This window comes from Ambystoma mexicanum, chromosome 1p, assembly GCF_040938575.1.
Source record: "Ambystoma mexicanum isolate Mex_15411 chromosome 1p, UKY_AmexF1_1, whole genome shotgun sequence".
Lineage (NCBI taxonomy): Eukaryota > Metazoa > Chordata > Amphibia > Caudata > Ambystomatidae > Ambystoma > Ambystoma mexicanum.
In genome coordinates, this window is record NC_090921.1 from 110,206,615 (window position 1) to 110,231,962 (window position 25,348).

General features: G+C 48.7%; 1 protein-coding gene across 2 annotated transcripts in view; it reads right to left on the reverse strand.

Annotated features, from left to right (window-relative positions):
- TMEM102 (transmembrane protein 102) overlaps positions 1 to 25,348 on the reverse strand; it is a 95,080-nt gene that overhangs the window by 67,627 nt on the left and 2,105 nt on the right. For both annotated transcript variants that reach the window (XM_069644448.1, XM_069644457.1), the window contains exon 2: positions 5,467 to 5,770. In XM_069644448.1, the coding sequence (XP_069500549.1) occupies positions 5,467 to 5,671 (205 nt within the window). In that variant the 5' untranslated portion in view covers positions 5,672 to 5,770. The remainder of the gene's footprint in view (positions 1 to 5,466; positions 5,771 to 25,348) is intronic.

The following is a 25,348-nucleotide window of genomic DNA, read 5'->3' on the forward strand; positions in this document are numbered from 1 at the left end:
ACAATTGGTGGAGTTCGGGGGTCAAGGGACCTGAATTCTCTGGCAGGGTGCATCAGGGTTTGGGCCGAGATGCATTTGCTTTCCCTGGATGTGGTAGCAGATTGTCTCAGTCGGGTGTTCCCAGTCTGCACAGAGTTTGTATTGTCCAAACAGGTGTTTGTGGGAGTTGGTCGTCGGTTCGGGATGCCAGTGTTGGATCCATTTGCTTCCCTCTCATCGGCCACGGTTCGCTGGTTTTGCTCACGGTTCCATCAGTGTGGGTGTGGGGGGGATGGATTCCTTGAATATTAAGTGGCCTCAGGGCCTCCTCTATGCTTCCCCCCCTCTTGCTCTCATTCCCAGGGTGGCACAGAAGATCCACCAAAATTCTTCTCTGGTAATCTTGGTGCTTCCCTTTTGGCCTTGCAGGGGGTGGTTTACATCGCTCATGGATCTCCAGGTACGGGAAGTCTGGAGGATTCCTAGCTGGCTTTGCCCTCAAGGGGTTCCGGTGTTAGGGTTACCTGTGATCCTCTGGTCTGCTTGGCTCCCGAGACGGCAAGGGTGTTGCTCGGCTCCGGTGGTGGAGACCTTTCTACATTACAGGCGGCCTAGTACCTTGAAGGCCTGTGATAGGCATTGGGCCCATTTTCACTGCTGGTGTGAGCTGGCCAGGTTTTCCCCCAGGGTTGTGGTGTCCCAGCAGTGTTACAGTTTTTGCAGGATGGTTTCAAAAATGGGTTGGCAGTGGCCACTTTGCGGGATCAGTGGGTGGTGTTGAAGACCCTGTTGGAGGGTTCCAGAGTTCCCCTGTTGGATTTGGGTCTGGTGGGCCGGTTCCTTAGGAGCCGGGAATCTGCCCCTGGTTTTGCGATTTCTTCAGTCGGCTCCTTTTGAGACGATTGATCGTTTTGATGTTAAGCACCTTACGCTAAAGACAGGTTTCCTGGTTGCCATTACCTCTGCACGATGTCTGGGGGAGATTGGGGCTCTCTTTTGCCATTCTCCTTTTCTTTGAATCTTGTCCGACTGCTTGGTGTTGCGGTGTGATCCCGGTTCTTGCCTAAGATGGCCTCCAAGTTTCATTTGTCACTTGAAGTGCTACTCTGACCCACTATCTCCAGAGAAGTGGCACGATACTCCCGAGATGTGCAATGGGTCGGTCCTGGAGTAACTGACCAGGACGGACCTGTTCAGTCGTTTTGGGGCAGCTGGAGCGGGGAGGAAGGCGTTGGTCGTTTACACTCGTCGTTGGATTAAGTCAGTAATCTCTACGGCACGTCTTTCTCTCACTTTGAGTGTGCAGGGTCGTTCTAACAGGGTTATGGCTGCTTCCTGGGCGGAGGGTCAGGGTGTTCAGTTGCATGAGATTTGCAGGGCCGCTACTTGGGCATACCTAACGACCTTTACTACACATTACAGGAGGAATGTGGGCAATTCTAGGGATGGTTCCTTTGGAGTTGGGGTGCTGTCGTGGCCCAGCTATGATGTTCTGTTGTTCCACTGCACAATGAACTTTGGTGTTTTTGCATTAATTGATTCCTGGGTGTCCTCTTGATTTCCTGCTTCCTTTGGGCCCTTCCATTTGTTTTGGCTTGGTTATGCCTCATAGGCGAGTACTGGGATGAGGAAGAGGGACGAGGAGGTAACGTTCACATTACTTACCGGTAATCTTACACCTAGTCCTATTGTTCCTAATCATAATACTGCCAACCCTCCCGTGATGTGGAAGGGCCTGGGATCTTTCCAGGCATGCTATGTACTGGTTTATTGTGCGTAAGTAGGAGATTTATACCTCAGGAAGAAAAAAGTTCCAGTATGAGAGGCAGAGCCTTACAGCTGAATACTGTGACGAGGAAGAGTAGGACTAAGAGTTATGCAGATTACTCATACGCAATCTGAGTATTGCAGAGCTTGAAATAAGGATTTAGTAATTTAGTAAGAAAGTGCTAACAGCAGCTTCTGGCTATCGGCCTCTTTCAAGGCAAGCAGTAGCTACCTCTGGGGAGTAAGGACGTAGCATATTGAAAATTAAACTTACATGAGAAGATCTAGCTTTTTCTCCCTTACATAGAAACTAATAGGGTTTCAACGTCTTCCAGATGTGCCGCAATATCTCTTTATACATAGTCCCAACCAACACACAAAGTCAATGTCACATAGGTACCTTGGTCTGGGGAGTCAAACGTAGCTCCTAGCAGTTGTTGGGGTCAAGAAAGTCAAGCTCTTCATTGCATCAGGTGGTATATGATATGATATTTTATTTGTATCGTGCTCGTACACAAGTGTTTCAGAGCGCGACTAGGCAAGGAAGGGGAACAGGGGAGAACACAAAAAAAACAACAAGCTTACTAGGCCCAGTGACATTGAGAACGCGCAAGTGCATGGGAAAGGGGAAAAGGGAAAAAGTGCATGGAAGGGGGAGAGTGGAATGTGCGGAGTGGAGGAGAGCAGATAAATAATAAATAAATAGAAAATGGAGGCAATAAACAATGGTAGTGCAGCCAGCAAGTGGCAAGTGCTGTGTTTAAAGGCAGCAGACTGGGTAAGTCTGATAAGTGCATAAAAAGAAGAATATGGGGGTACATATACAGTCCTCAGTGCAAGGGCTGGCCAGGAGGCAGTGCAGGAGGGTGGCCGGGTGAGCAGGTACCTGCGCCCTGGGGACATTGGGTGGCCAGGTGCACAGTGCCAAGAGAAAGTAGATCAGCAGTGGAGAAGGGCAGCGAAGGCAGAAGCAAAGAGGATGGTCTTGAGGTGCTTCCAGAACCGGAGATGGTTCTCCTCAAGTTTTAGAGTGGCAGCGAGGCCCCAGCCGAAGATAGATATCTACCCCTAGCTCGTTTCTTTGAAAAATGATTGACCCAGAGGGAGTTAGAGGAGCGCAGAGCTCGAGAGGGGTGGTATTTGCGGAGGGATAGCTGAAGGTATTTTGGACTCAGGCCCCAGAAAGCCTTGTGGACAATGCAGAGGGTTTTGAATTTAATCCTTGCATCCACTGGGAGCCAATGGAGAGATTTCAGAGCTGAAGAGTTACGATCCTATGGCTTGAGGCCAAGGACAAGTCTTGCAGTCCTGTTCTGGATAAGTGGCAGAGGAACGGAGAGTAGAGGCAGGTAGATTTAGAAAGGGGCTGTTACAATAACCCAACCTAGAGAGAACCAGAGCTTGGGAGACAGTGAGCGTCTGAGGGAAGGAGAGGAATGGCAGAGTACCTGTGAGGAGGTGCAGTAGGAAGTTTGACTTTTTAGAGACCTCAGAGATATGGGCGGAGAAGGAAAGTGTGAAGTCAAAGATGACCCAGAGGTTCTTAGCCTCGCAGGTAGGGGTAGGAGGACGACCAAGGGAAGCCGGCCAGGGAGTGAGGGAAAAAGATGGAGATGGTGTGCCAATGAGGAGGATCTCAGTCTTGCTGGAATTCAGACAAAGATCATTGGCGGCACACCAATCTTGGATGGCAGTTAGGCAGTCAGATATGGGAGAGGGAGGAGGTGGTGGCCGAGGGCAGACGGAAAAAGAGTCGAGCGTAGCACTGGAAATTTGAGCAGAAAACGGCAATGCAGTGGGCGAGAGTTGCCAGGTATTGGTTGAAGAGCCAGGGTGAGAGGTTAGACCCCTGGGGAACCCCACAGGTAGAGAGGAAGATAGATGATAGGAATGACCCCAGTTGGACCTGGGAGGGTCGTTCAGAGTGAAAAGAGGTCAGCAGGGCCAGAGCCTGATCAGGGATACCCAGGTTATCACGAAGATGGTTGAGCAGGATGGTGTGGTTTACCGTGTCAAAGGCAGAAGAGAGATCAAGAAGGATGAGGACGGAGTGAATGTTAGAGTCCAGGTTGGTGAGCAGATCTTCACGGATGTTCAGGAGAGCAGTTTCCGTGCTTCTGGCCACTCTGAAGCCAGACTGCTGGTCATGGAGACAGCCAACAGAATCTGAATGAAAGTTAAGCTGAGAGATGGCCAGCTTTTCCAGGAGTTTGCCCAGAAAGGGGGTAATGGAAAGTGGACGATAGTTAGCCAGACAGGAAGGATCGGCTGTGGGTTTCTTGAGAAGAGGATGCACAAGGGAGTGCTTCAGAGGGGAGGGGAAGGATCCTGAGGCAAAGGAGTAGTTGCAAAAATTGGCAAGGGCCAGAGCAAGGGTGTCAATGTGGTCCTTGATGGTTTTAGAGCAACAGGGATGAACCTGTTTTGACAAGGCTTTCATAGAATGGACTTGTCAGGGGAGAAAATAGGGAAGGAAGAGACGGACGGTGGGGGGTGGTTAAGGAGGGGTCTGCAAGCACAGACAGAGGGAATAGGAGGGGCAGGGAAGGAGAGGGTACACAGGATGCCTTGGGTTTTTTAGATAAAGTGCGAGGCAAGGCATTTCAGAGAGCCTGGGAGGCAAGAGGAGTGGTGGAGACTGCCGCAGTGTTGGCATGCTCCTTGCAGATTTTAAAGAGTTTGGCCGAGTTGTTAGATGCCGCAGACACACAGGCTTGAATGTGGGCTCTCTTCTTAGTGCGGACAGAGAGTCAGTAATGCCTTTGGAGCAGACAACAGCCCAGTTTGTCAGAGGATGACCAAGAAGCCCTCCATTTCCTCTCAGTCGCCCCACACTAATGTGTAACTAGGTTTGAATCATACCAGGAATTGCACTTGGCTTTGGACTTCAAGCGGATCCTCATGACAGGGGCAAGAGCATAGAAAGTATCAGAGTTGGAAGAGTAGAGAAGGGACAGAGTTGTGTCGGGGTGTGAGTCAGCCAGCGGAGGAGGGAGAGAGGAGGTGGCAGCGAAAGCCTCAGCTGATACACGCTTCATAGGTCGGATGTCCGAGAAAGTAAGTGGCAGTGTTGGGGTTGGCTTGTTAGGGGGTGGGGGTGAACAGAGTGAGAGATAAGGCAGTGGTCACTCCAGGAGAGAGGAGTGGTCAGAGGGATAGAGAGGGGGCGGCCAGGGGAGATCAAGACATCAGTGCGTGTCAGCAGAGTACAAAATGCCAGAGGGGAGGATAGAGAGGGAATCGCAGAGGTTGCGAAAGAGCAGAGATGAGGGACAGGGAGAATCGAGGTGGATGTTGAGGTCACCAAGGAGGTGATAGCTCCCAATAATTTCAAACCTTGGCATGGAGCGAATCCTATCTGGCTTAGAGCAGAGCCATGGATGCTGAACACTATTGCTCTGAAAGGTCTGCATAGGCTGTGCTGAAGATGTATCAGCCCTTTCAAGGGTATCCAAACTCCACTGAGATAACTCATTTGGGCAGATCATCTTTTAAAGACGTCAACCAACAGGTTTTGATGGCCTAGCTAAATGGATCAATTTCCCTTACAGACACAAGCATTCATATGGAATGTAATTTTGTATTTAGTTTAAACAAGCCATTCCAATTGATTTTGTGCTGGAACTTTTACTTGTGTGCATGGGAGGAAAGAAAAAAAAAAGAAAACAAAATTCTGATGCCAAGGATTGGGTGGAAAAGCTGGGTGGGCGACATGCTTACCCAACATAGAGAAGATGAAGTCCTTGGCACTGTGCACCTCCAGTGCCCGCTGGTCATCGTAGTCTCGCATCTCATGCTTGCCAAACTCCTGGACCAGCTTATTGAGCTCCTCGATACGGGCCGCTGAGCGGAAATCCAGGTCAGTCAGCGGACGGGCTGGCGCGGGTTTAGGGATGGTTGCCGCTGCAGACCCAGAGAAAGCCATGCCCTGGCCCAGTGGGGGCGAGGGTATACCTCACGTTTCAGGGGTGTCCGCTGCATGTGGCCTTGCACAACACCTGCATTCTCGCAACAAGCTGTGCTCCTACGGGAGAGGGAAATACGAAAGAAAAATCTGTTACTTGCATCTTAATACATACAAACACTGCGCCACTATTTTTAAGCACCCTAACTTGTTGAATGTCAGTGTCTGCAAGGCTGGTCCAAGACTCCAACATGTTTTCTGATCTGCTTTGCCACCCTGGCACCAAGGATAGTCAATGAATTTATGGATTGTAGTCCTATCATAATAACATTTTCCTAAATCCTTTGCACCATCTGTTCCCTGACATGAGCTGGGTTCATGTGCAACCTACTCCCAGGCCTACTGTCTTTACGTATCACCTACACTCAGGCCTTCCTCGGATCTGGTGCTACATACTATTCAGCGTTACTGTGTTCAAGTTTCAAGGGCACCCTGGAATGCCTATGTTCAGGTTTCCGCCTAACCCAGGCCCACCTGCGTTCAGGTTTCCCCCACACGCAGGATGCCCAATTTCAGGTTCCCCAAACACGCAGACCTGTCGCGTTCCGACTTCCCCCATATACTGAATTGCCTGTGTTCAGGGATCCACTACACAGACATGTCTTAACTCACTTGCTTTTAGCAGGTGTCTCCTGCCACAGAGTCAGTTCATTAACCCGCCAAGCCCCTTGCCAGTCCATAAACTTCAATGGGCCATCAAACAATCAAAAACAAAATCCTCCGTTTTCACCCACCATGGCGACGCAAATGATTGAGAGGCATGTACCCGGTCCCACCTGTGTTCAGGTTTTCCCAACATGCATGCCTGCCCGAGTTCAGGTTTTCCCCTACACCCAGGCCGGTCTGTGTTCAGGTTTCCCTATACCCTGGCCTGCCTGAGATCAGGTTTCCCTCACCAGACCGGCTGATCTCTGTTCAGGCTTCCCATACTCCCCAGCCTTTCCATTTCCCCTACATCCTGGTGCGCCCAAGTACAGATTCCCACTAACTACACCTGGGCTGGTCTGTGTTCAGGTTTCTGCTACATTCTGGCCTGCCCAAGTTCAGGTTTCCACCTACACCCAGGCTGGTCTAGGCTCAGGTTCACCTACATCCTGGCCTGCCTTATGTGAGAAACCCGACGGTGTCTCACCTGCTAGTCCCTGGGGATCTGTCATCCAGGTGGCCAGGACACACCCGTCTCTTTGGATCCAGTTCCTGGTGTGGACCAGTGTGGGAGGATCACCTGGATGAGGGATCTTCAGGGAGTGGAAGTGTGGCACCGATGGTGAGACACAGTATTCTCTTCCCTGCAATACCTTTTCCCCATCCTACCAGGTAGGATGCTTAGGTACTCTACCCCTCCCACAGTTCCCGACACCCGTTCCCGACACAAACACTTTCTCACGGTCAGTTCGGCGTGAGCGACAACGGACTAACACCAGAGCTGTATCCTGTCCCAATACCATGGTCAGGCAACTACTGATCATTACACACACCTGACATCCATCACACTTCCCCACACGGATAAAAGGCGGAGCACAAAAGCACACTCTGAGCCGAAGAAAAGCACACAAGGAAACAGCAGTGCAAAGATGGCAGTTTAATACAAGGAGAAAGACGGCGAGACCAGAGAGGGTTTCAAGAAGGGCAGTGCCCTTGACCATGAAAGACTGTTACATTCGCGAACCTTCTCAAAATAAGAAGCCTAAGACCGGGAAGTAAAGCTGAACAAACCTACACTGGGCATCGAAGGTGGCCGGGGCTTTCCTGCATCGATAACCAAGGCGGGGGAAGAGCGATTGCTGCTGTGGCACTGTCCTTGGCTCCTACAACAAAGCCGCACCAGTAAAGACAGCACAGCCGGTGAGTAAGAGAGAAGGATACCACACCAGCTTGCGTTTGAACCAAGGTTGCAAGCGGCAACATTGTATGAAGAAATCCAAAGAGGACAGTGTGTGAAACGCATGTGACGAGCGACGCAAATATAATTGGAAACCAGAGGTGTGAATGAACTTTGGGAAGCCAAGTGAGATACTGTATACAGAGTAGTCCGGGGCCACGTGGGTGCTCATTCAAAGGTCTCGGTTAGGTATCCAACTTAATGGCAACTGTATTGTAAAACGTACGTTTTCATCGAAGCGGTCCTGCAACGGTCAAGCTAAATCCTGTGCACATTCGAAAGTCTTCGATAAACCAACAACTGCAATTGGTCCAACCCAGGCTGAGGGAGACTAATTGAAAAGAGGAAAGATCCGAGCTCGGCTTAGGGGGATGCGAGGAGAACAGAGAGTCACCCGAGAAACAAATAATCTCTGAACTTTGTAAAAAGTAGGCTCCGAGACCGGAAGAGGGGGTCCACAGTTACGATTGTAAAATAAAAGGGATCTGAGCCCGGTTGAGGGGGATCCAGGGTGAAGCACCCCTGCTGAATACATGTAAGAAGGAAATACGCTTGTATCTCATTTTTGTACATTTTGTACCTTTGAATCAAGGGACTTTAATGAGAAAAGCCTTGAACTGTGTTCACGTGTGTCGGTCTTACTGTTGATACCATACCTTCCTTACACTGAGCTGAGCTCAGGTTTCCCTCGCCACACCAGCTGTTCTGTGCTTCGGTTTGCCCTTCCCGAGTTCAGGCTTCCCCTTACTCCCCAGCCTGTGTTCAGGTTTTCCCGACATCCTGGCCTGCCCAAGTTCAGGTTTCCCCTTCAACTCAGGTCAGACCGACCTGGGTTGAGGGGGAAACCAGGTGTTCCTCGCCAGCCCGGCCGGTCTGTGCTCAGGTTTCCTCTACATCCAGGCCTGCCCGAGCTCAATTTCCCTCGACACACCAGCTGGTCTGTGTTCAGGTTTCCCCTACTCCCCAGGCTGATCAGTGTTCAGGGGTTCCCACTACATCCCAACCTGCCCGAGTTCAGGTGTCCCCTACTCCCGAGGCTGATCTGTGTTCAGGGCTCCCCTACATCCTTACCTGCCCAAGTCCAGGTTTTACTTAAATCTTGGTCTGTCTTCACGTGCCACCTAATGCATTGTCAGATGTGTCCACCATACCCTCCATCCAATGGGCCGTCTGTGTTCCTGGGCAACCTACTGACCAGACCGGACTACTTGCGTCAAGTTCCATTTACCCCTGACCTACTTGTTTTCTGAAGCCACCTGCACTTTTATCTGCCATTGTTAAGGTGCAATCTACTCGCCAAACAAGTCTTGAAGCAGCTTAGCACAGAAATAAACAAGCTACCTTAAAACACTCACATTTCATTTTTTATTTATTTATTTTTGTTTAAATGGGAAGGATGCTAATGTGCCCAGGGGTTGTGAGAAACCCGAGGGTATTCTCCCAAGTAGATCGAGAGAATCCCTTATTCAGGTGGCCAGGGAAGAACCGGATCTCTCAAATCCCAACCCCAGGGGTAGACGAAGGAGGCAGGATCACATGGGTAAGGGATCCCAGGGTTATGCTCAGGGGAAAGCCCCAGGTGAGACGCAGCATTATATCGAAGAAGAAGGTGAGGAGGATGGAGTCCCTGAGGCCACATCTGCCTCCCTTGCTCACGTCGCATCTCTCTTGCCCAAATCCAACAATGCCGTTGCATTTAGAAACTACCTCTCCCAGAAACTGTTTTCCTATGTCCTACCTGAATTCTCCCAGTCATTCTTATTCCCGTCCCTCCGATTATTATTTCCCACACACCCAATCTGCTCAGACAAAACACTACCATTCCCACAATCCCCCCCCTGTTCATTTCATGATAATAAATCCGGTCATTCCCGTTTTGTTTCACAAATCTCACCCTTCTGAATTTACCAACCTATTCCTAGTTCCTAGTACGAAGGATATAATTTCCCATGACATACCCCCTTTTCTGACACAAACTCTCACACCGTGAAAGACAGCGGACTAACCTAGAGCCGTTTACCAGACATGTCCCGACACAAGGGTCAGGCAGTCAGACAATGAACCAGAATCACACACACCCGACAGCCCATTCCTTTCGCCACAGGGATAAAAGGTGTAGCACGAGAACACAATACGAGCAAGGCAGACCACTCGACAAGAGAACTAACTCAGCATGGCAGTTCAAGAGGAGGCGAAAGACAGCGCAAACTGACAAGGAGAGAAGCAACCTTGCCCCTTCCGACCAAGGCCTGTGAAAGCTCAGCGGAAGGAATCGTAAGGCCGCAAACAATAGCCAGCATGTGTTGCAGCAGATATCAACGGTACACAGGGCCCTCCTCCGTTGATAACTAAACCGGGGAGAGACGCTTGCCACTTTGGTACCCGCCTTCACTCCAGGGACAAGAAAAGTCAATCGGTTCATCACAGCTGGTGAGTCGAGGTGAGAGCCGATAAGAAACCGAACTGTGTTGAACAAAAGTAGCGAACTGCTAATTGAAGAAAGTACAAGAACTGTTAATATGAGAGGGGAAAAACAGCTGCAGAGGAGTCTGGAACCACGTGTGTGCTCACTCGAGAAACTCTGGGCGATTACCCTATTGTTGAAACTACCATTACGTGAAGGCCTTGGGAACGGCACGAGAAAGGGGTCAAAGTGACCATACAGGGGTCTAGTAAAATCCTCTGTACCATCGAAAGTGTTTTACCGACAGATGGTTGTGAAGCTAAGGGAAGCGAGTCCTGCATTGTAATAACTGTTCAAGCAATTGCGTGACTGGAAAAGTTGGCAAGAGTGAACTCGACAGAGGGATGCCGATGAAAAGGGGGCGAAGCCTAAAAGTACTGAAAAACAGTGTACTGACAAGAGTGAATCCGGCAGAGGGAGGCAAACATTTGAAACAAATCTGTGCTTGGAAGAGGGGGATCCAGGGGTGAAAAGCCATCACCCACCGAAAAAGGGCCATAGTGAACCTGATGAAGGGAGGCCGCTATTCGAGCAGGGTCTGATCCCGGAAGAGGGGGATCCAGGGGTGAGAAGCAATCACCCTAACGACACATGAATGTCACGGATAAAAGTATGTGAATACAAGCCATAGCGAACCCGACAGAGGGAGGCTGATATTCTAGAGGGATCTGAGCCCGGAAGAGGGGGACCCAGGGGTGAAGAATCATCACCCCAAGTGCAGTCCGAAAGGAAATTTTGTTTATTATTTTGAAATGCATCCTCAGAGGCAAGCCACTTTTTGTAGAAAAGAGACTTAACCACCGAAGGCCCCGATAGCTGAGAGCGGAACCGTTATCTCCTAATGGGGAAGGAGTGTGCTGTGCTCACGAGTGCCACCTTGACCCGTGCCCAAAACATGAGGAAGGGGGACCCCGGCTTATTTGTAAACACTTCTTTCTTTCTTGTGTATATCATCCCACACACCTTTGTAGTTTGCGTAAGGGATGGAAATAGGTTTTTCTTAGTATAGGCCCTTTTATTTGCCAAGACACCACTAGGACTACCTTTTTATTATTTGATGGCTGTAGCTTGCTCCCATCTTAGATATAGGTTTAGATTAGGCGTTTTACCAACCATCCTATACAGTTTAATAAACATCATTGAACTGTGATCACATGTGTCTGTTTTTACTGTTGCCACCATGCGTTCCTTACATGGTAGGCTGGGAACCAAAAAAAAGGCCCTGGAAAAATTGTTGCCGCGCATTACACATTTTCAGCAAGCCAAACCTTTTTCCTATGAGAAAATGTGCAAATAAAATAGGATACCTCACAAAAGAGGTCCAGGGTGCAGAGACTTACCGGGAAAACTCCAGAGTTCCCTACAAGTAAGGCTTCCAGTTTTCTGTTTTTACACATAAATATAGATGAAAACCAATCTGCTTTTTGTCTGTATTTATTTATAAAATGGGAAAAAAAAATAACGGACAAGGTCTTTGTCTGGTTCTCTATGATGTCACTCAGACCTCACAGGCCAATCACACTGCAGATTGGCAGCATGGAGAGTGTAAAAGTTGTAAAAAAAAAAAATAGCATTTAAGTTCTTCAAATTGCTAACAGCATACATCTTAAGGCAGGTAGCAGCAGTTACAGGAGCAACCGTTTGTTGTCATGGGAAAAATGGAGCTAGCATTTCTTTCCTCTATGGCTGCATGTGTGCTTTAATAAATGACATTTTTTAATTAGAATAAATGTAGAAAAATACTCGGTGTGAATTATCTTCTTATATGACAGAAAATAAATGCGGATAAATACCATAAAAGCGGAAGCTTTGCCTATAAGCCAGCTCACTCCTGAATGTGCAGAAGAAGACAGGCCGTGTGTTCACACACGAGGGAAAGCCTAGTGTGTGACTTCCTGGTACATTTCTGGCGCTCCTTACACCAGATCAAGTGCAAGCCCTGGTCTAAAAGGAGGACTTTAGAGTCCATCCTGGAGTTACCTGATGATCATCGAACTACACTAGAAGTTATTCCCACATCATTAGACGTCTTCACGCTGTTAAAGTCATCAGCAAATGTCTCAGAATGGTGGGTGATGATTTCGGCATACGCTTAGGATGACTTAATGACTATGCTAACATCATTCCCATTTTAGAAAAATCTTTGTTCCCGAAGCTTTTAGGATGACTTGCTGATCACTTTCAAGAGATTGTACGTTTGTCTCGAATGATGGGGATGATTCTGGGATGACCTGCTAATTACTTCAAGAGCATCGCCATGAAGCAGATTTGATCTTGAAGATTTGGGGATGACTTGCTGATTACTTCAGAACAGAGTCTGTAGGCTGATATGCGTACTAATACAGATTAAAGTGTAAAGCTTGAGACTATATTGGGCCAAAGTGGAAGCCAGAGCCTAAACATAGCATGCACCCCCTGGGTGATAATCCTTTGCCATCCCAGTCAAAAGCAGGCACCCAGCACCCTCACAATCCCCAATGTGGCAAGGGTAAAGCTTGAGACTGTGTTGGGCCAAGGTGAAAGGCAGAGGCCTAAACATGGCATGCACCCCCTGGGTGAGAATCATTTGCCATCCCAGTCAAAAGCAAGAACCCAGCACCCTCACAATCAATACATTTCCATGCTGACTGAACCAATATATGCCAGTATTCACACACAGTATTCATGATTGTTGGATTATGCACAAAGCAAACAACAACCATAATCAAAAGGACCTCCAGGAATAAAAAACAAAACAACAAAAAATAAATAAAAATAAAAACCAGAGCGACCCAAAAAAAGAAAGAAGCAATAAACAAACGGACCCACAAAGTCCCATCAACCGAGGTCTCAACTACCCGCAACTGACCAAATACAGGCAACAAAAAACCACAAACAGCAAAGACTTAACACAAAAGACCAGGAAAAACACGAAATCAAAAGAGGACGCTCACTCAAAGGAACACAACCCACACATCAAGCCTCGCCACAAGAAAGACAAAGAAGCCAGAACAGACAACAGAAACAATAATAAAACCAAAATCACTCGGGAAGGCACCAACCGGCATGATCCCACAACCCCAAAAAACTCAATAAGCACTGCAGATGCCACCATACAAATAGTAAGAGCAAATACTACATTGCTTGCTACCTGTCCACATACGACAACATGGTAAACAAAAACAGCACAGCCAACAAGTGTCACAAATGCAGACTCAACCAGGACACCAAACTGAACATGACAACTAATAAAACCATCTCAACCCGGTCTCCACCATTAAAAATACCCCAACCAGAACAGGGGACAAATTGGAATCCATCACAATCTACACCCACTATTTCACCAAAACTGGAACAACAGAGGGGTAGCTACCCTATTTACCACCCGGAACGAACTGGAACCAACCAACCCCTTTCATTCGATGAAGAGACTGACCAACAAAGAACCACTCCACCAAACAGACTCAACTGGGGAAAACCCACCTGGAACGGAAAACAAACCAACAATACACCGGTCAGAACAAACAATACTAATAACAACCCGAAAGGGAAATCAAGCAAACTACGCTACAGCATCCTCAACGTAAGATCCATGGCAAAACACTCAACAGAAATCCATGACCTCGTAAGCGAAGGAGGCACAGACATGCTCTTCCTTACAGAAACCTGGATATCAGACAACTATAAAGCCATCATGAACGAAGCAATACCCGAAAATTATAAATCAATAAACAGAGAAAACCGAATGAGGCGGAATCACAATTATACACTAAGAACACGTCCGAGCTTCTCGAATCATCACAACCAACGAAGAACACTATAAATCCCTTCTCATCAAGATAGAACTCAACGACACATCCAACATAGTATTCCTCCTGATCTACAGACCACCTTCTTACAACTCCAACTTTGCAACAAACTAGCGTACGAGGCTGTCATGCTATCAACCCACCACGACAACCTAGTCCTACTTGGAGATTTCAACATTTGGGTCGAAAAAGAAAACAAGTACACAGTAAACTCAAACTGCGCACTGCTGGAAACCTTGCCGTTCAAGCAAATAATAAATTGATCCAACCACGACTTTATCCATCCACGCCGCCGGCCGCACCCTGGATGCAATTTTCTGCAGGGATAAAAACCCTCTTCCTGCAAAAACTCCATCACCCCTACACAAACACTTTGTGACATCACCAACCATCTGAGGGCAAAAATAGACAATACAGGAGACCATGAACCTAGCCGGGACAAATACAACCATGACCACAGACACCCGACGAAACACAGATTACAACAAAACATCTGCATGGAACCAATCACAGAGGAAATGTTCGCCATACTAACCGAGGAAACTAACCTTGCAGGATCTCCAAGGGACACCCGCCCCCCAGAGGTCTTCAAAGGAATCCTCAACAACAGAATCCCAGCGACATGCTTCCGGAACCTATCACTGAAAAGAGGACTAGTACCTTCAAATCAGCATTCATCAAACCACTGATAAAAAAGTTCAGAAAACGCAGAAGACCCAAGCAACTACAGTCCGATATCCAACCTACCCTACCCAGCGAAGATCCTGGAGGACCACGTCTACAAAATCCTTCTTAAACACATCAGAACATACGTAACACTCGACCAATCACAAGTTGTCTTCAGACTGATGAGAGTAACAGAATCAGCACTTCTATCGATATTGGAAGACCTGAAAATAAACACAGACGACGACACCCAATCGGCCCTCATACTACTGGACATATCAGTGGCTTTTGACACAATCATCCACGCAACACTAATAAAAAGATGGATGGAATGTGGCATACAGGAATCCGCATGAAAGTGGCTTACCTCGCTCCAAAAGACAAACCGAAAGAACCAACCTATCACCTACCTTCAACACCAAAAACATATCCTGCCGAGTCCCACAGTGTTTCAGCCTCTCCCCTCTAATTTTCAACCTCTACATGTGCCCACTGATGAAAATCATTCGATCCCATGGACTTACTGCCTACAACTACACAACCAATTGTGAAAAACAGAGCAAAGGAACAAAATAACCTCAACAACTGCCTCACAGACATATACAACTGAATGACAACAAATAACCTCAAACTGAATCTGGCAAAAACAACAATAATGCTCTCGGCCGCAGGATTCGACGGAGGGAACCCACAACTCGACTGGCCAATCGGCATGGGAACACAACTAGAGATTATCAATGAAGTAAACAACCTAGGAATACTCATGGACAACTGAGTATCGGAACCGCAAGTCAATGCAATTCCCAAAAAATGCTCCTTGCTCCCATAACTACTCAGTGGATTACTCACTACCACTCCTTGCCCCACAGAACCCTCACAATCATATCCTGGATACTCGCACGAATTGACTACGCAACAACCGCTATATAGGAATGCCAGAAAGACTCAACACGAAACTCTAAAGGGTGCAAAATACAGCAGCCAGGATCCTACTAAGCCTAAACACAAGAGACCACATCACTCCAGCACTGAAAAGCCTGCACTGGTTACCAGTAAAAAAAGCGCATCAAATTCAGAGCACTCTGCATCACCCACAAAGCCTTGAACAGACAAGGAGCGAAATTCCTCCAAAACAAGATTAGCCGGTATAGCCCAGAAAGGGAACTAAGATCCAGCAACGACAAGCAACACACAAAGGGAATTCGGCAGAACAGCTTTCTCACGTCTAATTGCTAACACCTGGAACAACATGCCCAAAGTAATTAGAACCACAGAAGACCACATCACCTTCCGGAAATGGCTCATAACCTGGCTAGTCAGCAGAGAATGACAACCTAGAAGCGACACCGGAAACAACAACACCGCAGACAAACTAGAGAGGAGACGAGAGGGGCAAAAGAACCGCAATCGAGAACCAGGCTAAATACTGTCAAGCGGCATCCAAAGGGCCGCCCCAGAGAGAGACCATAAACTGACCGACTTTCCCAACCCTCATCCCTTCCTTCTCCTCCAAAATTATGGATGCCTCTACACCAGATCTTTAACTAGCCACACTCGTAAACATACAGAGAACCATTACTATGCCGACATCCAGAGTGAACCACCCACTTAGCCCAATGCCAATACCATCTAAAATGCAACACACCAAGATGCCGGACTACCTTATAGCTACGACCACCTGTGACTCTGGATCTCTTATGGACACCATCTAACCAGTGCATACAACCAACCCATCGTAACCACACAACACTAACACCAACACCAACACAAAACGCTGCCACACGCGCGAGGCATGGAATATTACCCATATGGTTACATGCATGAGGTCACTCACAAATGACCACATGCAAAACAGACACCAGTTCTTCCTGGTTCTGAACCTAACCTCCCAGCCACTCCTTTTTTCAGAGCCACACAGACTGCCCCTGGGGAGTAGCAGCGCACGGTACACATCAACTGACATAACATACCCTAATTCCAGTAATGATACATGGCCACCATGGCTCTGCCACACACTCCTGTTGGCTTTGCCTTTAAAAATACCTTCTCACAACAAGAAAACATGTCCAAACTGGCTGCACAATGCATGCGAGTCTAGATGCGTAATAATGCTCACCGCGTTTTCTTTTACCCTTGATGCTCCATGAAAAAAGCCACACCACAGTAAGAAATGGCTTAACTGGCTGCCCGAAAAGTCAGTCTAGACATCCTGTTAAATTATCTCATGCCACAGCAAAGATTTGCTAGACTGGGTGCCCCAAAATTCCAGTGCAGCCACATAAAAGCACCGATTTGTTTGTAAAAGCATATATGATGGATACCCATTAAAAGGTGCATTGGGATTACAAGATGGCCACTGAGGGGAGAGCAGCGTGATCGTGGAGCTCTCATCCCCTGGGGCCAAAGACAATAAAGATAGATTAAAAGAGCCTTCTCCAGGCAGGGATTTATCGATGTAGGCTGTAGTGGTGGAGAACAGCAGCCCGGATTGCTGGGTGACTTTGCCAGAGGCAGGTGTGCGGCCTACGTCTCTACGGTGTAGGAGGTGCGGAGGCATTGCCTACCGCGCACAGTGCAGGCCGAGCTGAAAGACACGCTCGCAGAACGCGAGCAGGAAGAACCACTCAGGGAGATCCGGGGCAGCCGAGCGCCCAGTACGGCTGGGAGGTGGGGGGGTGGAAAGAAGCCGCAGTCGGACGGCAGAGGAGCCCATCAGGAAGCAGCTGCCTGCGATATTGGAGGCCACTGGGGCTGGGCTCATGGAGCAGGGGCTCCCGTGCTGGCGAGTGCCAGCAGGAAGATCGAGGCGGACCGAGTGCCACCACGCCAGAGAAGCAGCATCTCAGAGATCAGGAGGATCCGGGGGGGCCCCATGCCCGTAGCCCACTGCTGAGAGCTGCGCACACAGAGCGGCCAAGAGGAGCAGTACAGCGAAAGAGGGCTAAAGAGTCCATCTACATCCATGCTGGGCATAAGGTAGAGGCCATTTGCTCGGGCTCAGGGCAGAGTGATCCTGGCACAAGGCCAGGAAGAGGGGCATTTGAAACCCGAAAAGCGGCAGAGTGAGGAGGTTCCTATGCCCTGTAAAATTGTCCAGAAGAGGTCCGAAGGAAGCAACACAATATCAGGTAGAAGAGGAGGGGGCAGGGCTCTCCCCATCAGACCTGCCTACGCACTATGTCCAAAAACAAGGGATAGGACAACAAAGTTGCCAAGAGGGCAATCAGAGACTCTGGCGCAGAGACAGCAAGGTACCGGCTGGGGGAGAACAGGAGCACGGGGCAAGAGAGGATTTGAGAGCGCTGACAGGTACCGCAAAAGATTAAGTGGTCACCCAGGAGGTCCTTCGCCAATGCTTTCAGGATTTTGGGGAGAGGATTGTGAACACCATTCAATCACAGTGGAGCATGATGCGAGCAGAACTGTCCCAATCATTGCAAGAGGTGAAGGGGGGCATAATGAAACAAGAGGAGCGGACCGATCCAGCGGAGAGCTCCATACAAGTGGTCACAGAGGACAGAAGGAAGATGGACGAGCTGATAGAGAATTAGCAAAGGTCACGCAGAACCTCGAGACCCAGAGCGAAGACCTTGGAAGACCGCTTGAGAAGATCTAACTTGTGAATAAAGGGCCTCACTGAGGCCAGTGGCAGACAAGGATCTACGCACGATGGCGCAGCAAGTGTTCTCGGACCTGCAGGAGGTTGAAGACTGGTTTTGATAGAGCTGTACCGCATACAAAAAGGGGAGAGCCAGGGGCCAGACCCAGAGATGTAATGGTGGCCTTACAAGAGTACAGGCAGAAGGAGAAGGTGCTTGCGCTGCCAGGAGGGCCAGAACAATCAGCTACAATAGCTTGGAAGTTCAGCTATTCCTGGATCTAGCCCAGACCACCCTGGTGACGCGTAGGAGGATGGGCCCGGTGGTGCACACCATAATACGAGCGGACATACGTTATATGCACCAATGCACCTTTACCTTTGGACTAATATTCAAATGGGAAGAGAAACAGCATCGGTCACCACCTGCATGGAAAGTACGAGGGTCCTGAAGATTGAGAACAAAGGGTCACCAGGGCAAGAAGAAACGAGCGAGAGAACTGCTGAAGAGGAAAATGTGGGGGGCCAAAATAAACGAGGCCTAAGCGACACAGTTAAGCCCCCCCCCGATGAGGGGGGGGGGGGGGGGGGGGGGAGTGGAAAGTGCCCACACATCCATCAACACAGGAGCGCAACGTAGCCCGCCTGGGGGCGGGGAAAGGATGTCTTGGTTTATCTACATGGGTTTAGGGAGACCTGCATAGGTTTGCCCTGGGATGTGTCAATGATTCAATTCCAGAGATGGAGGGTTGGGGGGAGCTAGAGACTGGTTGAGCCCACCCAGAGAGGGGGCAGTGTGGAGAGGGAAATTCGGGGGGTGGGGGGAGAGAGCATGCCAACAGTAACCACTCCTTATTAGTGTGAGCCACATGGTAAGACAACCATGGGAAAGAGGGAAGTGCTTCGAGTGACTTCCCTAAATGCCAGGGGGCTTAATTCCCCAGTTAAGAGAAGGAAGGTGGAACAGTTCTTGGGGAGCGGGGGGGACGAGTTGGGAATTTTAGCCCTCCAAGAGACACACAGAGGCGAGTCAGGCATAAGCTGAAAATCAAGGGATATTGCCATCTGTTCCAATCCCATGCCCCAGGAAAGACAGGGGAGGGGGTGTAAAAATCGCTATTCGGGACATCCCATGCTCCAGGTCATAGCTACACTACAGAGGGGGACAGAGGGTAGGTATCTGGCAGCCGCTTTCCAATGAGAGAGGGGAACATATACAGTGGCAGCATTCTACGCCCCCAATACGGGGCAAGATGGGTTCTTGCAGGTGACACTGCCCAAATTGGAGACTTTTGCCAAAGGGCAGATAATATTGGTAAGCAACTTTAATCTGGTGTGGGACTCGAGAGAAGACAGGAGTGCAAGGGTGTTCCACAACCAGCTGGCGTCATCTGTCTGCTTGAACAAACACATGGGCCAATTGGCATTGGTAGATGGCTGGAGGGAACTGAGGGGGGCTACACATTTTATTCCCATGTTCATATAGCCTTCTCAAGGATAGATTACCCCTGGATTTCGAGGTCACTATTGGGCAGGGTTGTGGGATAGAGCCAGGAGTGATCGCCCTGGCAGACCATTTGCCCATTAACAATTACCTTAAATATGGGGCAGAATGAACCAGATCAATGGCGGTGGAAGTTCCCTAGCCACATCCTTAAGGAGGGAGTCCTATGCGAGGACATAAAGAATACAATCTTGGATTACTTTGCACGTAACACAACAGAGGGTATACGTGACCGGGTTGTGTGGGACATGCTTAAGGCTACATTGAGGGGGAGCTCATTGGGATGAAGTGCCAGAGGGACAAACAACTAGGTCTCTTACAGGGAGAATTGGAAGCTAAACTTAACAAATAATGGCTCAAATGGCAAATGCAGGGAGTACGCTGCAAAGGGAATATCAGCTGATTAAGGTGAAATTAGATATTTTGCAGACTAGAGCTGCAGAGCGTTCATTGCGCTACCTGTGAGAAAACTGAAGGTGTCTCCCTAGCTAGTCCCTGTGGATCCGTCATTCAGGTGGCCAGGACACGGCCATCACTATTGGATCCAGTTCCTGGGGGTGGACGAGGATCACCTGGATGGGGGGTCCTTGGGGAGTGGGACACAGACAGGTGGGTAAAATGTGGTATCCCCTTCTTTCAACTCCTTTTCCCCATCCTACCACGTAGGATATTCCAAAACACTGCCTCCCCCCCTTTCCGACGTGAACATTTTCGCACAACATGGAAGACAACAGACTATCACCAGAACCGTTTACCTGACATGTCCCAATACAATCGTCAGGCAAAGTCAGGCAATTGACCAGAATCACATACACACACACACACACCTGGCGGCCCTTGCCCTTCCCCACAGGGATAAAAGGTGGAGCAGGAGAGCACAGGATGAGCAAGGCAGACCGCACGGCGTGAGAGCTAACTCAGCATGGCAGTTCAAGAGGAGTCGAAAGACGGTGAATACCGGTAGGGTGACAAGGAGAGAAGTGACCTTGCCCTTTTCGATCAAGTCCCGTGAAACCTCTGCAGACGGAAACATAAGACTGCAAACAAAGTTCAACGTGTGTTGCATCAAGTGTCAAATGGTACACAAGACCCTCTTCGAAGCTGGTCTCCGTCTCCGTGCTACCAGCCTTGACTCGAAGGAGAAGAAAGCCAAGCAAGCGGTTTGTCACAGCTGGTGAGTCCAGGGGAGAGTCGATAAGAAACTGAACTGTGTTGAACGAAAGTAGCAAGCAGCTAATTTGAACTTTGAAAGTTTTAAAGGAACTATTGAAAAAGAGGGGGAAAACCAGCAACAGAGGCGTCCGGCATGACGCAAGTGCTCATGCAGGAAACTCTGGGCGATTACCTGATGGTGGAGACTACCGTAACCAGAAGGCCTTGGGAAGAGGTGAAGAGAGGTCAAAGTGGTCATACAGGGGTCTTGTAAAATCCTCTGTACCGTCGAAAGTCTTTGACCGACCAATGATTGTGAAAGCTAAGGGAAATGAATCCTGCATGGTGAAAATTGATATATGAACAGGTTGTTGACAAGAATGAACCCGACGGAGTGATGTCCAGAGTCAACCTTTTGGTAAAAGTTGGCAAGAGTGAACCCGCAGACAGAAGCCAACAAAAAGGGGCAAAGCCTGAAGAGCCGTTTAAAAAGATTAAGGTTTACGAAGGTAAGAACAAATGGAAGACCAGGGAAAGTGAATGGCCTCCTTGTCAGCCAAGTCCGAGTCCGACCGAGGGAGATCCAGGGGTGAAAGGTTATCACCTAAAGTTCTTTGAGAAAAGAACTGTTTATTTTTGTTGTTGAATACAATTTGTGAGGGGTCTGCACCCGGAAGAGGGGGACCCATGGCTGAAGCCATTACCCAACATATATGACTGGAACTGTACTTTTTGTTTGTGTGTTGAATGCATCAGGCCCTCGACGGCAAGAGACTTATTGAAAAGAGACTTAACCATCGAAGAACCCGATAGCTGGAATGGAACTGTCGGCTTGTGCGTGTACTGTGCTCCAAGGTCCTTCCTTATACCCTGCTGAAAACGTGGGGAAGGAAGAACCCTGGCAATCACATCGTGACTTATTATTTGTGAACACTTTTCCTTCATTGAGAATATTAGCCCAGACTTTAGAGTAAGGATTGGCAATCGTTTTTCTTAGTATATGCCTTTTTCATTTTGGCACGACGCCACAAGGACTGCCTTATTTTCATTTGATGGTCGAAGCTTGCTCCAATCTTAGATTTAGGTTAGGCGTTTTTCCACACTGCATTTACAGTTTAATAAACACCCTTGAACTGTGATCACTTGTGCCTGTCTTTACTGTTGCCACCATGAGTTCCTTACAACCTCCAACAGAGGTATTATATCAAAACCAATAAGGTGGATTGCCTTTTAGCAAGGTGGATTATGAAATAAAAAAGTGGCAAGGACAATCCTTAAAATAAAGGTGGGGAGGGCAAGAAAGCCCTGCTCTACCAGACATAATTTAAGTCTTCACAGAATATTATTCATACCTGTACCCATCATATTCTCAAGAGGAGGCAGCCCAAAGGGAATACTTGTTCTGGTGCCACTCCCTAAGATCAGTCAAGAACCGGAAGAACTTGAGGGAGACATTACTCCTGAAAAAAGGTAAGGGAGGCTATAGCTGCCTTGCTATTAGGAAAGGTCCTGGACCTGGACGGCTTTGCAGCTTGTTTCTACAAAACCTTTAGGGAGGCACTGATACTGCGCTTCAAAACCAAGGCTGTGCTGCTCCCAAAGCAGGGTAAGGAGGTCACTATATGCGGTTCGTACCGGCCGATTGCCCTCATTCATCTAGACACAAAGATCTACACCAAGGTCCTAAACTCCTCCCGAAACTGATTATGCATAGGCAGACCTCGGATAACAGTCAGTGGCTCCGTCAACGGTTTAAAAAAATAAATAAATCTAGAACCCCTGCATTTATACTAGCATCACCATTCCTCTTCCACAACATGGGGGTAAATTTCTTTCAATGCTAACAGCTAACTACCGAACTCCCTTGTTGCACCTAGCAAATAACAGCCAACTCCCAGAGGATCACAATCTCAGGAGGCACTAAGCAGGGTTGCCCGCTCTACCTGCTCTTATACACCATCCACCTGGAGCCGCTCTTGGTCAGCATTAGGGCCTTCCCGGATACAAGGGGGATTCCCTTTGGGGGTGAGGAGCATAGAGTTGCAGCATTTGCTGATGACATGCTCCTCTTGATCACAGAACCAGAAACCTCATTCCCATGGGGGTCGGGGTTGGCTGGGCAGGGTTATAAATAAATTCCCACAAGTCAGAGTGAGTAAACTTGACTGCCCCCTCAGAAATGGTTCAGGAAATGCAGGGTATGGTACCCAATAGATGGGCGGAAACCGGCATTAGATATTGGGGGGTCCAGATTACTGGTTCTCTGTGTGTTCTTTACCATGCTAACTATCTGCCTTTAATGGAAAATCTGCCACAGCTGCTGGCGGAATGGGTGCCATTATCAATATCCTGGATGGGGAGGTAACATGCCCTTAAAATTGTGATTTAGCCAGAAATCCTGTACTAGTAAACAGCCCTACCAGTGGGGGTTCCCCAAGGTTTCTTCAGGACTCTTCAAAAACATGTGGGGCCAGTTATTTGGAACCGCGAGAGACCCTGGGTAGCTATGCAGATGCTAATGTCTCCCAGAAGCAAGGGAGGGCTGTGAGCGCCAAACATCCGCCTCCGTTCCTTGCGGCTCAAATCAGAGTGATCCAGGATGGGTGCAGGGGCGATCGTGGGATGTTCTGGTCTTGAATGGACAAAGCAGTGGTGGGCTCGCTGCTGGGTGAGGTGTTGTGGCGCCCCACAGGGGATAGGCCTGCAAACATGTCCTGTAGCAGGATAGGGGCCCTAGTGGGGGACTCATGGGATGAGCTGGTGCAGAGGGTGAACTTGACCACCTTCTCCTCCCCGCTGACGTCGCTGTTAAGGAATCCCTAGTACACAGCAGGTATGAAAAGGGGTGCCTTCAATCGGTGTGAGGCGGCAGGGTTCCACAAACTATGTGACATGTTCTCGGGTTAGGACATTAAATCCTTTTCACAGTGCAAGCAGGACTTTAGGCTAGATGAGGGGGAAGAGGTATCGATACTCTCAACTGAGGCACTGGCTTACAAACCCAATGGTCAGGCCAGTGAATACCATGGATCTCACACCCATTGAACGGTTTGTAACGATGGACACAGGGAGAGGCATTTGGTACGAGCGTGATATGGGATTATAGCAGAAGGGGAAGGAGCCAGGCATTGCACTATATGGAGCAGTGGGAAACTGCAGTGGGGCAGTCGCTCCAAGGGGAATCTTGGAGTTATGGGCAGATATCGACAAGCTCATGCAGGCCATCCAGAGTCAGGAGATGTGGATTAAGAAAATGGCCCAATGGCATCTCACTCCAGAAAAACTACATACATTGTACCCAACTAAGTCCGTGCTCTGCTGGAGGGGATGTAGGGAACTGGGATTGTAGGAGCATTTCTGGTGGGAATGCCCAGTCAAACAGCTTTATTGGCACATGATCTGTGCAGCAATGACTAGTATGTTTGGGAGTCAGATTCCGGACAACATATGGATGCCATCCTTGAAATGGGCGAGGTTCTGGAAAATCTACCTCAAAAGCTCAAAGAAAGACTGATAGAGGCAGCAACGCTTGTGGTGGCACACAATTGGAAACAAAAAGCTTTCCCCACAGAACACAAATCGGTTAGTAAATTCTGGAACTTTGTGGCACTGCAGTGGGTTACCTATTCGATTCAAGGGGATCACCAAAGGTTTCTCTCGGACTGGGACATTGTCCTGCATCATCTGCAGCAGGACTCTTGGGCCGCATGGTGCCCTGGGAAAATGAGATTGCTGGGGCTGGTGCGATTACTCGCTCCACTTGGGGAGGATGCCTTCACAGGAAGCTGGGAGGAGATGTGGCTGAAGTTACTAGAGGGGGAGGAGGGGTGTTCTCAAACAGTGCAAGGGCCCGCACACCAGCTGGTAAGAAAGATGGCCACTCACAGAAGCCTGGGACCGGGAGCCATCTACAGAGATTATGGACTTGGGGGCGGGAACAGGACTGGGTGCGTCGTGGATTACATGGGAGGGGGGAGAAAAGAAGGGGAGGTTACATCTGGCCCAGTGTGTGTGTGTATATGTATATATATATATATATATATATATATATATACACACACACACACACACACACAACCTTCCCATACATTTCATATCCCCTGCACCTGTTCCAAATAGGCACAGATAAATGTTTTTCCCCCCTGTGCTTTGAAAAGTGCAACTCTTTTGAAAATCGTGATTTACTCGAAAATGTCCAGAACCCCCTTTTCCTCCTCTTCCTTGCGCAGTTGTGCATTTGGTGGGAAAAGAGCATCTCAATGTGCACAACCATGATGCATACATGTAAGCGTCCTTTGTGCACGGTTTACAACCTTTTTTGGCTCAAGTGAAATGAATGAGCATCCCATCAGTTGCACAAAACACGTTTTGAAAATCGTGGAACGATGGGTTATCCCTACTGATCAGTTCTTTACGCTGAACGTTCATTTCAGAGAGTGTGGTTCGACGTGTCAGAGGCTAATTAGGAATTGGAAAAGACAAACGAAAGGATGGCAAAGGAAAAGCGTGCATGGGCTTTTTACTGTTTCTACAGCCATTAACCCCAGATTTGCTCATGAGCAGGCATTGTATTAAATACCATTA